The 16,177-nt window shown below is 40.5% G+C and overlaps 1 protein-coding gene across 1 annotated transcript in view; it reads right to left on the bottom strand.

Moving 5' to 3' along the window:
* Positions 1-7,229: 7,229 nt before the first annotated feature.
* The window catches only part of LOC139643183 (dual specificity testis-specific protein kinase 1), a 29,585-nt gene continuing 20,637 nt past the window's right edge, over positions 7,230-16,177 (bottom strand). The window contains exons 7-11 of the mRNA XM_071518362.1: positions 11,978-12,151; positions 11,498-11,581; positions 10,708-10,794; positions 9,162-9,244; positions 7,230-8,990 (exon numbers count right to left, since the gene is read on the bottom strand). Of these exons, the coding sequence (XP_071374463.1) occupies positions 8,957-8,990; positions 9,162-9,244; positions 10,708-10,794; positions 11,498-11,581; positions 11,978-12,151 (462 nt within the window). The 3' untranslated portion in view covers positions 7,230-8,956. The remainder of the gene's footprint in view (positions 8,991-9,161; positions 9,245-10,707; positions 10,795-11,497; positions 11,582-11,977; positions 12,152-16,177) is intronic.

The raw sequence follows: 16,177 nt of genomic DNA, 5'->3' as shown, positions 1-16,177 counted from the left end.
AATTGGTGTTATCCACACAGACTTAAAGCCGGATAACATCATGCTGGTGAACTGTGTGGATCAGCCACTAAAAGTTAAGTTGATTGACTTCGGTTTGGCCATCCCTGCATCGTGGGTGACTCCTGGGGAAACATTTCAGTCTCTGTGGTACAGGTAAGTTCTATTAAGAGTTTCATGCTGTAAATGAGTAGCTGAGCTTCTGTCATTCCTCTGTAGCTACTAGGAAAAATGTTGAATTTGACTGTACTTGATATTTAGTGCTGATATAGTGTGGTCCTGTGTCTGCATTGGTACCATGTCAGATGTTGTATTCTTGGTCTCTCTAACATTTCTTATGTTTGGCTCTTGTCTTCCACCTTCAGGGCTCCAGAGGTTCTCTTGGGCCTCCCAGTGACCGAGGCCATCGACATGTGGTCCCTGGGCTGCATCATGGCCTACATGTTCCTGGGCGCCCCCATCTACAGTTCCACCAGTGAATATGACGCAGTAAGTAACATAACATATCTATACTTGATTGTGCAGTTACTCTAAGACCACCAGGTGGTTTCCACCACAGACAAGTCTCAAACCCATATGGAGATGTGATGTAGAATGTAGGCTAATGTGATGCTGTATTGTCTTTCCAGATAAGATTCATCGTGGAGACGCAGGGACTCCCAGACCAGCACCGGCTGGATGCTGGTCTCTATACGGACGTCTACTTCAGACGGGACCCAGACGTCTGGAGGCTGAAGGTATTGTAACACCCTCCTGCCTTGGCTCTGTCTGGACAGGTGGTTTTTTCCACAAGATTCAACAATCCTTTTAATTTTTTTCAAAATTGTATGAAGAAGTAACTCATATATATTCTGTGTTTCTTTAGACGCCAGAGGAGTTCACCTGCGAAACAGGAATCAAGTCCAGAGAGAGCAGGACTCACATTCTGCCTTCACTGTCTGGAATGATGCACGTAAGTAGTCCCACCTTTCTTGTATGAAAAAGACTAGAAACGTTCAATTTGCGCAATTTGTGTGCTTGCTTCAGCTTGAAATTAAAAAATTCAAATTCATTAGAAAGAGTTGAAAAATGTATTTAGAATTTGATTAACTGGAGCTTACGCAATTGAATGAAATGAAATGGAAAGCTGACTTCATAAAGTTTTATGGCTCCTTGGTAATTACTAATGGTGGCTAGGGTGTTACTACTACTAGTAGTTGTTGTTGCATTAACAGTAGTAGGTGTAGTTGCAATAGTAGTTGTACTAGCATTATCAGCAGTAGTAGTAGCAGCAGCAATAGTAGTAGCAGTAGTAGCAGTAGTAGTAGTAGCAGTAGTAGTAGTGGTCTAGTGTTTCTGTATGTGTGTGTATGTGAGCAGCACAGCAAGGCCAGTGTTGATTTGGTATAGTTTAAATGTTACAAGACTTGTCAAGTAACAAAGCAAGTAACTTACTTACTTACTTACTGCCTTCCTTCCTTTCTTCCTTCCTTCCTTCCTTCCTCCCTTTCATTTGGCACTTGACAAGTCCTGTAACATGCAAGCTATGATTACCAACTAGATAGATGTATAGACAGACAGATAGACAGATAATAGCGCTAGTTAATAGTGTTCATTTGCTCTGTTTCCATGAGCTGTGAAGTGAATTTGACTAACCTGTCTTTGACTTTGTTTCTAAATCCAGCTCTACCCAAGGCCACCAGGAAGTGAAGCGCTTGTGATTCCAGACCTGCTTGATTTCCTCCACCTCATGCAACAGATGATGGACACTGATGCTGAGAAGAGGATCACAGCCAGTGACGCTCTGGAGCATGAGTTCATCAACATGAGCTACCTGAAGAAATTCAAAGCCATCAGCCCTCAGTAAGTGTGTGTGTCTGTTGTGTGTGTGTGTTGTGTGTGTGTGTGTGTGTGTGTGTGTGTGTGTGTGTGTGTGTGTAGGCGTTAATGCTGTTAACAGACAAAGCAAATGGTTGGACAGGTGCTTGATTGGTGGATGGAGGGAAGAATGATATAATTGATAGATTTATTGATTGATGGATTAATTGTTTGATTGTCATACTTCTTTCAGTGTGCAACAGTCTTTCCTGGCCATGAGCGTCTGTACACTGTGGGACTCGGACAGCAACACAACCCACAGTGTTACTCTGGGCTCTGACGTGGACGACAAGGAATCCACTACCTCTGTCCCGGCTGAGGAGGCGTCCGCCACCTCTGTCCCGGCCGACGAGGCGTCCGCTACCTCTGTCCCGGCTGAGGAGGCGTCCGCTACCTCTGTCCCAGCCAACAAGGCATCCGCTACCTCTGTCCCAGCCATCGAGGCATGCGCTACCTCTGTCCTGGCTGAGGAGGCATCCGCTACCTCTGTCCTGGCCATCGAGGCGTCCGCTACTTCTGGCCCGGCCATCGAGGCGTCCGCTACCTCTGGCCTGGCCATCGAGGCGTCCGCTACCTCTGGCCCGGCCATCGAGGCGTCCGCTACCTCTGGCCCGGCCATCGAGACGTCCCCTACCTCTGGCCCGACCATCGAGGCGTCCGCTACCTCTGGCCCGACCATCGAGGCGTCCGCTACCTCTGGCCCGACCATCGAGGTGTTCATTACCTCTGTCCCGGCTGAGGAGGCATTCGCTACCACTGTCCCGGCTGAGGAGGCTTCGACCGCTCTTCCGACTGAGGTCAAGAAAAAAAGTAAGATACACGGCCAAATTTGATCTGTACAGGTGTATTATTTCTGCTTCATATTATATTTCCTAATGTTGAGTGAAGGGTTTTTACTAAAATGTCACATTTTTCTTTTCCTGCAGAGTTCAGACCCGTTAAAAAGGTGAGGCGGTTCTTCTCCAGGGTGAGGAAGGCCTTCCATCGCCTCCTTTCCCCTGCCGAGGAGTAACAGCTACACTGCAGGTCCATTTCTGATTTTTTCCCATCAATCACATCTGAGCAAAAAATCAGAATTGAGCACTATGGCCTGCATGTAGTAGCTTTATGCATTAAAAAAATAAAGTCTTTGTCATTAGCAAGCAAGCAAGCGAGCAAGCAAGTTTATTTATATAGCACATTTCGTACACGGGGCAATTCAGTGTGCTTTACATACATAAAAGCAAAAGGAACATCCATATATAATTAGTACAAAGTACATAAAATAGTAGTTAAAAAGAGAGTAATATAATTAAAAGATAAGTAATAAAAAGAAAATACAAAGTACATACTATCCCTACAAAGTACATAAAATAGTAGTTAAAAAGAGAGTAATATAATTAAAAGATAAGTAATAAAAAGAAAATACAAATTACATACTATCCCTACAAAGTACATAAAATAGTAGTTAAAAAGAGAGTAATATAATTAAAAGATAAGTAATAAAAAGAAAATACAAAGTACATACTATCCCTCAATCATAGGCACATGAAAACAGAAATGTTTTTAACCTGGATTTAAAAATTGCTACATTTGGGGCACATCTAAGATCTTCTGGCAGTATGTTCCAGTTGCATGCAGCATAACAGCTAAATGCTGCTTCACCATGTTTAGTTTGGGCTCTGGGCTGTACTAGCTGACCTGAGTCCATGGATCTAAGAGCCCTACTCGGTTTATATTCCTTAAGCATATCAGAGATGTATTCTGGGCCCAGACCATTCAGTGATTTATAGACTAGTAGCAGCACTTTAAAATCTATCCTGTAACAAACTGGAGGCCAGTGTAAAGATTTGGAGTAATGTGCTCTGTTCTCCTGGTCCTGGATAAAAGTCTAGCAGCAGAATTCTGAATGAGCTGCAGCTGTTTAATGGACTTTTTAGGGAGACCAGTTAAGAGACCATTACAATAGTCCACCCTACTGGAAATAAAAGCATGGATGAGCTTCTCTTGGTCATTTTGGGACACCAAAGCCTTGATTCTGGCTATATTTTTAAGATGATAGACGGCTGTTTTAGTGATTGCTTTGATATGGCTGGTAAAAGTGAGATCTGAGTCTATTAGAACACCAAGATTTCGGACTTGCTCTTTGGTTTTTAGAGCCCGAGAGTTGAGCTGTTTACTAATATTAATTCTCTTCTCTTTGTTACCAAACACAATAATCTCTGTTTTGGCCTTATTAAATTAAAGAAAATTTTGGCTCATCCAACCTGTCCAGCAATACCCTGTGATCTACAGTATCAAATGCCTCACTGAGATCTAATAAAACCAGAACTGATATTTGACCTGAATCAGTATTCAGCCGTATGTCATCTAACACTTTTATGAGAGCTGTTTCAGTACTGTGGTGAGGTCGGAAGCCTGATTGGAATTTGTCAGAAAGACCACTTGAGTTTAAAAAATTGCTGAGTTGATTAAAAACAACTTTCTCAATGATCTTAGCTATAAACGTAAGATTTGAGACAGGTATAGTTGTTTAACACAGAGGTATCCAGAGTTCTCTTTTTTAAGAGTGGCTTAATGGCAGCTATTTTTAATGACTTTGAGAAGGTGCCTGATAGCAGTGAGCCATTAACTATTTGCTGCAAATCAATTTTTACAGAGTTAAAAATAGCTTTAAAGAAAAAAGGGTAACACTTTATAATAACCATCATTAATAAATGGTAAATTGATAGTTAATTAAACTTTAGTTAATAGTTATTTTACTGTTAACAAACAATGAAATGATCATTAATAATGTTTACTAATTATTAGTAATGCTATATGTTTATGTTATTTATCATTAGTTTGTGTAATATAAAATCATTTGTTTATAAATGATATATTGTATCATAGCTGATAAGAGACGGTAAAAAGGGTAAAAAGCTATGATACAATATATATATGTTAATGATGGTTATTATAAAGTGTTAATTTCCAATGCAGATCTCATATCTCTGCTTTAGATTCACTGCAACAAATACTAACAAGCACACCCACATTTAGGATACAACTATTATAGAGAGAAGACAGAAGTGGTGTTAAAAATACTGTTCTTTTCTTTTAGATTTGTGTGTGTGTGTGTGTGTGTGTGTGTGTGTGTGTGTCTTGGTGAGGTGAACAGTGAAGCCCACTGATCGCTTTAAACCGCTGATTCTCTGCATTGTGCTGTGAACTGACACAGAAGGTGAAAGATTGCCAGTGTTGAGGATAAAGCATTACTGTAATTTGGAGTTATGCTATAACATTACTATTAATAAGCATTGTTGGGGAAGCTACCTTGAATGTCTGCTTTTACAAGTCACCGGTTATATGTAACATTCTACATTTTCACTCAGACACCTGTCTGCCAGAAGCTACAATCTGGACCTAAACATCCTGGTTCTCAGCAGCAAAGCATGAGAGTCAGAAGTTGTATCCGTGACTGGGTGGCAGCAAAGGCCTAAGCACAGTGTGAGTGTATTGTCCAGGAATGAATTCTCAGGATGAAAGAAAACAAGGGAAGGAGGGGGTTGACTCAAGATAGGAAAGGCATGATATAATTAAATCCATGGAAAGGATGATGGAATTTGACAAAAAGAAAAACAGAGTGGACTACTGGAATTATTCCTGCTACAATATATATATCGTTTGTTGTTGTTATTCAATCACTGAGCAATAGAGGTCAGCATTGAGCCAGAAAGTATAGTACCTTTAAATGTCTGGAATCGCATAAGCCTTTTACATCTCAAAACGACTGCCATCCGTTTACAGGGACTGGAAGAAAAAACTATTACAAGATGAGGTGAAAGTGTTAAGTCAACTTTATTAAAGACAAACAAAGCCTGGTTACTTATGAAATACTTCAATGAAAACAGTACAGGATGAATTCTATGCGTTATTGATTGTGAATGTTTGGCTGTACGCTGTCCAGAATTGGATACAGTCATGTTAAATTAAACTGAATCTGAAGTTAACTGAGTCCAACAAATCCAAGATTGAATTCACTGAAGTTCACTGAATTGAAAGTGAAGCTACATGCTCCAACTCCAACTTATCCAACTGATTGAACAGCTATTGGTGTGTCAGAATGTTAATGAAAGTGATGCGTTTAGTAACTGCAATTGCATTTCTTCAAAGACAACAATTGATAATGGAGGTCATGTTGGCTGTTCTGATTCAAACCACAGCTACTAAAATCAATGATCCTGTTGTTTGTAATGACACATGAATTACAGTAATGTGCTATGAAAGTCATCAGTGTAATGTTAGAGCGATTTTGACGAGCCAGCTATTTGCTAACATGATGTATGACCTCTAACTACAGTGATGTTTCAGAGTAATGGATTTATTATGTGTATGATGTGTCGCATAATGAACAGAAGAACTCTTCAATATGAGCGGAATGACAACTGGGCTTCTGTTGTTCAGTGTGAATCGGAAATAATTAGTCGGTCCATGGTGCCACTTTCACCGGAGACACACACACACACATACACACACTCCAATGACACTTACCTGTCCATTTGCTCAACTTCTCTTTTCCTTAAACTGAGTCATCTCTCTCTCTCAATTCAATTCAATTTGCTCTCTCTCTCTCTCTCTCTCTCACAACACACACACACACACACACACACACACACACACACACACACACACAAACATATCCATGAGGGGATTCAGCTGTTTTCTCAGTCGGAGATTTGCTTTCATCCAAAAAGGAACTCCTTCTAAAAAAAAAAAGCAACCAAACAACAAACTTTTTTTTTTTTTTTAAAGCAATAGCCTAAACTATAGCCTAACTAAAATATGCTATTTCTCATTAAAATGGCTATTTCCTGGGGTCTAAACTAAGACACTAAGCATGGAAATTATTTCTACACTGAGAGAAGCCTGTCTGATGATTTTTTTTTGTGGGACGGTATTAAAAAATGACTTTCATAGGTAATAAGGAGGGCGATCCTACCAAAATGTGACCTCATTTCCAGATACTAGCTGTCAAATGAAGTTTGTCAGTCAACTCAGGACAACATGTTTCCTTGTTTATAATTAAAACAATACGAAAAATTTGATTACAACAAAAATAGCACTTTGTGAGAATAAGTAGCTTTGTGGTTTCTCTCTACGGAGTCACCTGTAAAATACATTTTCCATACTTTGAAAAGCACTTTAATCTTGATATCGTCCATTTCTACATGAAAATGTACTGAGATGCATCAAGTGGCGAAAATGACACAACTAAGAAAGCGAGAAGAAATTCACAGCATATTTCATAAAACACTGGCAGGATAAAACAAGGGGAGAAGGAAAAGCGAGATGCATGTTGAAGCAAGTTTATACGACCTTGTCACTTTGGAATAATATGGTTCCATCAGAAACTCTATTTTTAAAAATGTTTATTTAAGAAGATTAAAGAAAATGCATTTTATAAAGGTTCCATTAGTTTTCCACTACAGGATGTGAAAAGCTAAAGCAGCCATATCTGAAAACACCTCTGAATGCAGATGGGGATTTAATACAGTCATTGTACTGAATGGAGAAAACTGCTTGTTGTTATTTGTGCAATTTGTTGCTTCTGAATTCTGTTGCCCAATTCACTTGTATCTCTGTTTGTCATCTGAAAGCCTATTGGAGCTTCTGTGTTTCTGTTTGTATTTCATTTTTCTCTCCACTTTTTGACTGTATTATCATTGATGTGCATGTGCAAGCAAACTAAACTCATCCCAAAGATTCATTTGTAGGATAGTTTTATCTGAACTGTCCCATACACCGTATAACAAACCACAACCTTGAACATTTACAAGTCTGAAAACCGAGTGGAACTCTTGTATGATGTTACAGATGGTGACAACAGGCCATAATGTGCAACAAGGGGATGCTCACTGACATCTTTCCATCAAACAGGCTAAATAAGAAACACCTGAAGAGAAACCAAACGTGGCGTTCTCGACAGTTCTTCTTGTAGCTGCCTGGAAAATCACTGCGAGAAAACACAGATGAAAGAATAGAAAAGAGGAATAGTAAATACTGGTAAACTGGCAAGAATATGGACCGTTTCAATCCCGGACGTGTGGTAGCAATAAAAAAAATAAAAGTGGAGAGCAAAAGGATGAAAAGCTTCAATATTTACACGCACACATTTAACTCGGTGTAACTCGATACACTCATATTAGATAAATAATGAAATAATACGACTACTGCTAAAAGTGTGCATAATCGCTGGTGTGATGTGAAAACCTCATAACTCCATTTTTCATTTTTGGTGATTTTCATGTTTCTATGTCAGTTGAAGGATTACGTGGTCCCTTTGAGCTTCAAAACCCATTGGATTACTCAAAAATGGGGTGGTCAAGCTAACGCTAAAGACCTAAAAAAAAAAAAAAAGAATCCTGAAAAGTGTTGGAGATATGAGGTTTTCATGTGCCAGTCAGGAAAAAACATACCTTTATGAGAATAATAAATAGCTTAAACTGATACCAAACATGAATTATGACCAGGAATTTGGGTTTTTGAAGTTTGCGGGTTCAGTTTGAGGTTTCTGTCTCCGTCGACAGTGTCAGAAGTTATAGCTTCTTAAAAGTGTCCCTATTCAAACAAGCTTCTCCTGGATTCTCAAAGATCTCTTCGGCTCCTGTGTTAGTCCTGGGTTTGTTGTTCCGCCTCAAACCGACGGATAGAAGCCAATTTCCAGCCGGAGAAGCGCTGAATGAGAGTTCGGGGGGGGGGGGGGGGGCCTGCTGCGGGGGGGCCCCGACCCCGAATCAAAAGGGACCCGAAAGCAGATGGAGGGAAGAGATCCACAGATTTGATCATCTTGTGTCGTCGGTTACAAAAAAAAAAAAAAAAACCCACGCGCAAAAGGAGCAGAACCAACAGGGGAGGGAAGAGAGGATGAGACGCTTTAGTCAGATAAGACATGCAGCGAAAAAAGACAAAACAAAACATAAATCCACCCCTATGAGTCAAACTACCGAAATGATTCATCTGTACACAAATGCGCGTGAAAGCAAAGTGTCTATGAGAATTCAGGAGAGTTTCCGCCGCTCTCCCAAAAGACATCCAGTACATCTCATCCGTTCACCGATGCACCAGTTCAGCACAGACAAGTTCAACCGACTTCATCTTCGTTGTGCGGCGGAGGAGAAGTGATGCCACAGATGGCTGAAATATTCAGGTTTTTTTTTTTTTTTTTTTTTTTTGCTCAGGTACAGTCCAGTCCAAGCGTCCTGTCTCGGCAGCCGACGACAAATCCCGAATCCTCCCGTCCCGTCGCAGGATAGGCCGCTGCTCAGCTGGCGGTCAGATCGGAGGACTTTGGCGGCAGTTCCAGGGTCTCGGCGATCTCCCCTAACTCGTCCAGCAGCTCTGTGAACGCTGGGCGTCTGAAGGACTCCACCTGGAATGAGAAGAGAGTGGATTTCAGTTAAGGTCACTGGTCACCTTACCCACTATGTGACGAGAGGATTGGTGCCAAAATCATCTTTCTCTCTGGTGAATAGCTCTGCCTGGTGTGCATGCTAACACTTTAGCATACAGTATGTTAAGTTATCGTTGGCGAACAGCATTATCCAAAGTATGAAGATTAGTAATCTAAAGTTGGTATTCGTTTTTATTCTATGGTCTGTAGATTCATAACTTCTGAAAACAAAATCCCAATCTTCATCATTAGTAAAGTTCATTATGAATCAACAACGCCAAATACTTTAGCTGCCTGGCTAACTTTGCTCAACAAAGCAAGTTATGCTCACGGGAAGAGTTCTAATTTTTTCACTTTTACGATAATGCTAGTGGCATGTGATTACTAACGCGCACCAGACAGAACTATCTACTGGAGACACAGAGATGATTTCTCCTCACATACTGGGTAAGGTGACCAATGAGCAAAACTTCCAAAAAGTCTAAGTAGTACTTCAATTGTACCCAGTTTAAATCTAAAGTACAACATTGCTTTAGTGAGAAAGAGGTGGGAAACAAATCCAATAGATTGCACGGTACTGAAGTGATTGAAAATTCATCATTTTCTATTCATTTGTGCCTTAGACATGAATAGGCCACTCAGTGTTGTCAGCTGTTTTTGTACCATTCTGTATCACTGTATACACACACATTGTACTGACCATAACTGATCTTATTCAGAGAACACGACATCTTACTACTTAATCTCTGTTGACAGCAGAGGAATCAATATACTACTTATATCCATACCTGCATTGTGAGTTAGTGCAGTGATTCTCAAACTCTTTCATATCAAGGACTCCTAATTTGGTACACCTTAGAGCCATGGACCCCCATTTGATGAGATTTTGTCTCTCAGACCCAAATCTGACAATATTTTTATTGTCAGATATGATTTTGTCCAGAATTCCATGACTATCTGTATTGTAGGTAGAGAGATAACAGTGAAACTATGATCAAAACAGTCATTCTTCCACATTCTCTAATTATGTTAACTTCTTGTAAATGAAATAATGGTGAAGTTTAGCGTGTCATCAATTTGCTGGGGACCCCCTGGAACCCCCTCAAGTACCCCTGGTAGTCCCCGGACCACACGTTGAGAACCATTGATTTAGTGAACAACAGGCTGTACAAACTTACAACTGTTTACCTTTGTCATTATGGCGTTTTAGGTAGTCAGCTTTAGTCATAACCACTAGATATACTCTAGTTAGTTTTCTTTTCCACCTTTAGATTCCCCATTAAAGAGCTGCTTTGTGTCCCTGCTTACACAAATCTGACTCTTTTTTCCTTCTTCGGCATTGCTTTGTTTGCCTGACAGGCCCTGACAAGGCCAGAGCAACACCATGACCTTGTATTTTCTGTCCCTGTGTTTACATGTCGGCTTGCAGTCCATCTACCTACCAGGCAGCAGCTGGCCGCCAGCTCCAAGACACGCTGAGGACAGCCGGTCACCAGCTCCCTGAACGCACTCACGTCCAGCCCATAGTCCTGCAACACACCAGCATGAGCACACACATGGATGATCATTCACTACACACACACTAGATAACAGGACATGTTTCATTGGACACTTTTAAAAAGGAAATATCCATTTCCAACATATCCATGTGCCGTATTTGGGACAACACATATTTGTGTTCATTTACAACACATATTAACTTGACATATGTTGTTATTTACATCTATTGCTATTGCTATTTACAGAGTGACAATTATTTGTGTTGAACTATGAATGATGTTTCGACTGATATGTGTTGTTAAAGGCCATTACTGTCGACAGCCAACATTGTATGCAGATATTTAATCTATCAATATTTAATCTATAAATTTGACTATTTTCAGGCCCAAACAAATACAGAAAATTACAAAGATTATCCTTGTCAAGGTGGAAAAGCCTCTGAATTTAGACCATCATGGGACACTAAAACTCTCCACTGAAACCCAGGATAATAACAATAAAAATAAATTATTTCAGATCCCCATTCCCATAGACAACCTGTCTGCATGATCAATTCTACAATAAATATATTGTCAGTCAAACTGCATCATATCAGAGGTGGACGACACTGACTGGACTATATCTAATTATTAATTAAAGGCCGCAAAGCAGTCATGATTGCCATGCTTACTGGTTGGTTATTGGTTGCTTATTTGTTGGTTATTGGTTATTGGTGAGGTTAGTGAGCTCTACCTGTGTTCTGGGTAGTATCTCTGGGTCAGCAGGGATCCTGGCCAGGATTTCACAAAGCACGATCCCAAAGGAGAAAACATCCACCTGTAACACATAATGCAATAATCAATGTTACAGTAATCCCACTCTCTTTAATAGAACATAGAAACCAGAGTATGTACGGAAGAAACCGGAGTGTGCATGGTTAAAACCCAGAGTGAGTATGGTATGTGAGTGTATGGTAGAAATGGTAATATGTACAGTATAGACACTGGAATGTGTATGGTAGAAATGTGTGTGTTTGGTCGTAATTGAGTGTATAGACCCGAACTGGGACTATGTATAGTGTGCAAAGTGTGTATGGTGGAAACCAGAGTGTGTAGGCTACAGTAGAAAATGGTGGAAAAGGGAGTGAATGACAGAAATGAGGGTGTGTATATGGTAAGAACGGAAGTGTGTATGTTGAAATGTATACTGTAGAGACGGGAGTGTGTCTGGTACCTTGCGGTCGTACGGCTCTCCTCGGAGCATCTCGGGGGCCATCCAGAAGGCGGAGCCCACCAGGGACAGCTTCCTGCCGGGGTCTTTGACCGGCTGCTCCACCACCTCCCGGGCCAGGCCGAAGTCCGTCACCAGGGCCTCCCGACCCCGGGACGTCACCCGGATCAGACAGTTCTGGAGACAGACAGCCACAGCAGTAGGGTTGGATAAGTGACGCGGTAAAATACGGGAACTGAATGAATACTAGAATGGAGGGACCAGAACTAGTAATGTAGTTGATTGGTGATTCTAGTTTTTGCTCGTTTTAGTTGTCTTCTAATTGCAGTTTTCGACATTATATACTGTGTCATTGATATGTAGTCCTTGAATGCACCACCTCCAATAGATAAACACATTTTAATATGGCTAATGGAATTGCAATGCAACATACTGCCAGCAGAGGGCAGTGTAGGATTGGAGGTGGGACTGTATAAGGGGGGAAAGGCAGGAAAAGTCAACAGTGCAGTGCGTCACCAACAGTTTCTTTTTTCTATTATCTATCTATCTATGGCATTTTTTCTATTTTTTTTTTTTTTACAATTTTCCATTTATTCATGTATGTATTTACTTAGTCTTACTTATTTTTACTTTATTTCTTTTTCTATTTATTGCTTTATTTTTGTCTTTATCTTACAGTAATAGATAGGTTTGTGTAATCACATCTGCCCCCATTCAGTACGCACTTCTACCCCGGAGCAAAGAGGACGTCCAGCCGCCAAACAAGCAGCCTCTCTTTAGTCTCTCACCGGCACCTTCCAAAACACACTAAATAATTCAGCCTTGACCCACTCTGGTGATGGACAGCTGCGCACAACAACAAAACAAAGGACAAAGCTTTAGGCCAATCGTGAACTGATATTTAAGAGTTTGACCCTTTTCATACCAAAGAAATTCAAGTATTCAGTGTTTCCCTCTTGAATTGTATCCTTGTCAGGGTGGAAAAGCCTCTGAAACAGCATTTAGACCATCATGGGACACTAAAACTCTCCACTGACACCCAGACATTTGAAATTCTCCATCACATCAGAGATCACACCACACTGATATTTAATAAAAAAAGGCCATTGCCAGCCCTGTATATTGGTGTAACACTGTTACCGAAGGCGGATCGTGGCACATTTCAGTGTTTGTACGGTTTAGTGTAACAGGCTGAGAGCTGGAGGTGTGATGAGAGGAAGACAGTGGGAGAGCTGCTCAGAGCCGCTTTCTTTCTGTGTTTCATAACCACAGTGGGTGGCCCAATGTGTGTGTATGTGTGTGTGTGTGTGCAATGCATATGCGTGTTGCTATTTGCATGTGCATAAATCTGCATGTGTGTGTCATACATGTGTTTCTGATTGCGAATTGCAAATCTATGTGAGCCCGTGTGTGTATGTAATGCATGTGTGTTGTTGTTTGCATGCGTATATATGTGTGTGTGTGTGTATGTGTGTGTGTGTGTGTGTGTGTGGGTGACTAATCCGTATGTTAATTGCTGTTTGCATGTGTATAAATCCCAGCGACTCTCCATGCATGTTTGTCTGTATGCCTGTGGGTTTCTCTTTCTGTTTGAGAGGGTCTGTGTATGTGTGTGTGTGTGTGTGTGTGTGTGTGTGTGTGTGTGCGCGCGTGTGACGTCTCAGCATCTGGCTTTCATTGCTCAAGAAGCCTTTTCCATTCAGTAGCCCTGTCATTACGCAGCTCTCCTGGGACAACTCCAGTCCCAGACCTCACCGCTAAATTTAGCCCCGGCCCCCTCACCTCCCTGCCAAGGAAAGCAACAGTTTTTCGGGAACAAAAATGGAAAGCGTGTGTAGATACAAGAGGGGGAAAAAAGGAAAAAAAAGAAAAAAAAAAAGGGCCTCAACTGTTCCAAGAGCTGACTTTGATTCAAGTTACTTGAAGCATATTCACAATGGCTGTGTTGACTTGAATGTGCTTTTGAATGTAATTTGCTATATGAAAAGAGCAGAAGAGGAAGAATTCAGAGTATACATCACAGTAAGTATTATAGGTCCTATGATTATAGGGTCTTTAAAGGGGAAAAAAAGCACAAATGATTGCTTTTGGTTTGTGTTGGTAGTTGTTTGCCTTGCAATGATCAGCGACTGGAGGTCACACAGATACCGACTGTTTTATTTCACTCTGCATCACTGGATGCAGTGTGAAAAAAATACATGCCATAGACTAACAGGCTCATAAGAAATATGAGCAGCCTTATTCTGACACTTAATACATGAGGAATTGGAGCTTGTGTTTATCCTTCGGCCTTGTTACTTAAAAACAGTCATATTTTACTCATTACTAATTTCAAAAGTAATGTAATTACTTTGCGTATTACTCCCTCAGAGCAATAATTTGTTGCACTATTTGTTGTATTACGTTTCTGTTACTCATGCTCTCTCAGCTCCCTCTCCTGTGAATGATCAAGCAACCCAACAGTGTTGATGTCCAATGTTTTTGTCAGCCTTTGGCTTGACAAATTCTCTGTTTTAATTTATTACCACCCACACACCTAAAGCTCACATGATAAAGAATATACAGTAGTGCTGAAGCACTGGCATCTTCTTACTACAGCCCATAACCAGCTATTTAAAGATGTCCCCATGTTTGTCTATAGGCCTACACAGACTCTCCTTGCTCTCTCATGGGAGATGAAACTACCCATGGAGACACTGCACCCACTGCAACAACACACACAATATGACTTTAGACATGCTAGGAAAAAGGCTGTATCACATTTGACACTAAAAATGTAATTTACATACTAAGATATCTGTGTGATACAATATGTAGGTAAACCACACATAGCCTTAAGCAAAGACTCGGTGAACATCAGAGTTCCATCAGGTACAATGACTCTAACTGTACTAACATATGCTTGATGACAGCTTTTACCCAATGTTTGTACATGTAACTGTCCCTATGTGTTAATATATACACACGTATGTGCTTCCTGTATGTCTTTTGTGTACAATATGCTTTTTGTCAATGTATATACAAATATCCTTAAAAAATGACAAACAGAGACCACTTCCTGAAGTAGGAAACTGTTGCCACAGGTGTGACACATAATTGATTACTGAGACTGAGGCAGTTCTTATACAGGCCCATACATTTCCTAATGAAGGTAATGTCGGACGGAAAGTATGACAGTTTAATCAGCTTCAATAAAGTGTGCAGAAGCTGTTTTCCACTCTTAACCTTTGGCTTGATAAAATCAAACCTGTGGGAGTACTTCTACCATTTCTCATCGAAGCTCACTCAGTGTGAGAAGACGACAGCTAATCATGAGGAAAATGAAGAGTATGGGGGTAGTTTTTGGATAATTCAACTTTAATACTTTAGAGGGTGATAACGAAAGTAAAGCGTTATTTTTTTTTTTTATTGGTAACTCTTAAGTGTTATTACTGACGTTGAAAATGTAATACGTCACACTACCGGTAAATGATATTACGCATTATTGCCCAACACTGTTTGGAGCAAACAGCCACTGTGAGCAAAGCATTTGTTTGTCTGTATGAAGATCGATGGCTGTGCTAAGTGCCAAGCCTAATGACATCAGTAAGGGATCATGGAAAGAATAACAATGTTAGACTGCAGCAAAAGCCAATTATTTTCCTACTGTAATTGGCTTTATTCACACAGCAGCCATAGTTGATTTAGTGGGGTGGGAAACCCTACCCAAAGGACAGCAAAGTAGATGGAAACTCAACCAGTCTCTGCGCAAAAAATTGAAAATGTATACCAAAATGATCCTTCTTTGTGGAGAAATGAGCAGAACTGGAGGAGATCCAAACCAGTCTACAGCAACTGGATTGAAGGAACATCCATGACGTCGATCCATAATGTTAGCTAATGTTGTTAGCAGTCAGCTACTTAGAGTATAACTTTATATTTATCTCCAAATTAACTAGGTCTAACTTTTCTTGTTGGCATTTAGTATTGGTAACAGCCCAACATTATGCTTCATATCCTTAGTAGCCTCTTTGACAGTCATTTTAAGCCAGTTTGTTGCTAGCTAATGCTAACGTTAGCCACTGATACTGTTAAAACTAGTCGGCTGCAACTTACACTCGATTAAACCTACTTGAAAAATACAACATAAACAACCTTAAGTAACTGACTACTAACATTAGCTAACGGTATGAATTCAGTCCAGTCACTGTAGCCAGAGTGTGA

This window comes from Centroberyx affinis, unplaced genomic scaffold (assembly GCF_046629955.1).
Source record: "Centroberyx affinis isolate AG114_WGS23_722 - 3 ecotype Tasmania unplaced genomic scaffold, CSIRO-AGI_Caff_v1 ptg000575l_1, whole genome shotgun sequence".
In the NCBI taxonomy this organism is placed as follows: domain Eukaryota; kingdom Metazoa; phylum Chordata; class Actinopteri; order Beryciformes; family Berycidae; genus Centroberyx; species Centroberyx affinis.
Note: the sequence above shows the minus strand (reverse complement) of the source record. Positions and strands in the feature narration are given on the sequence as shown.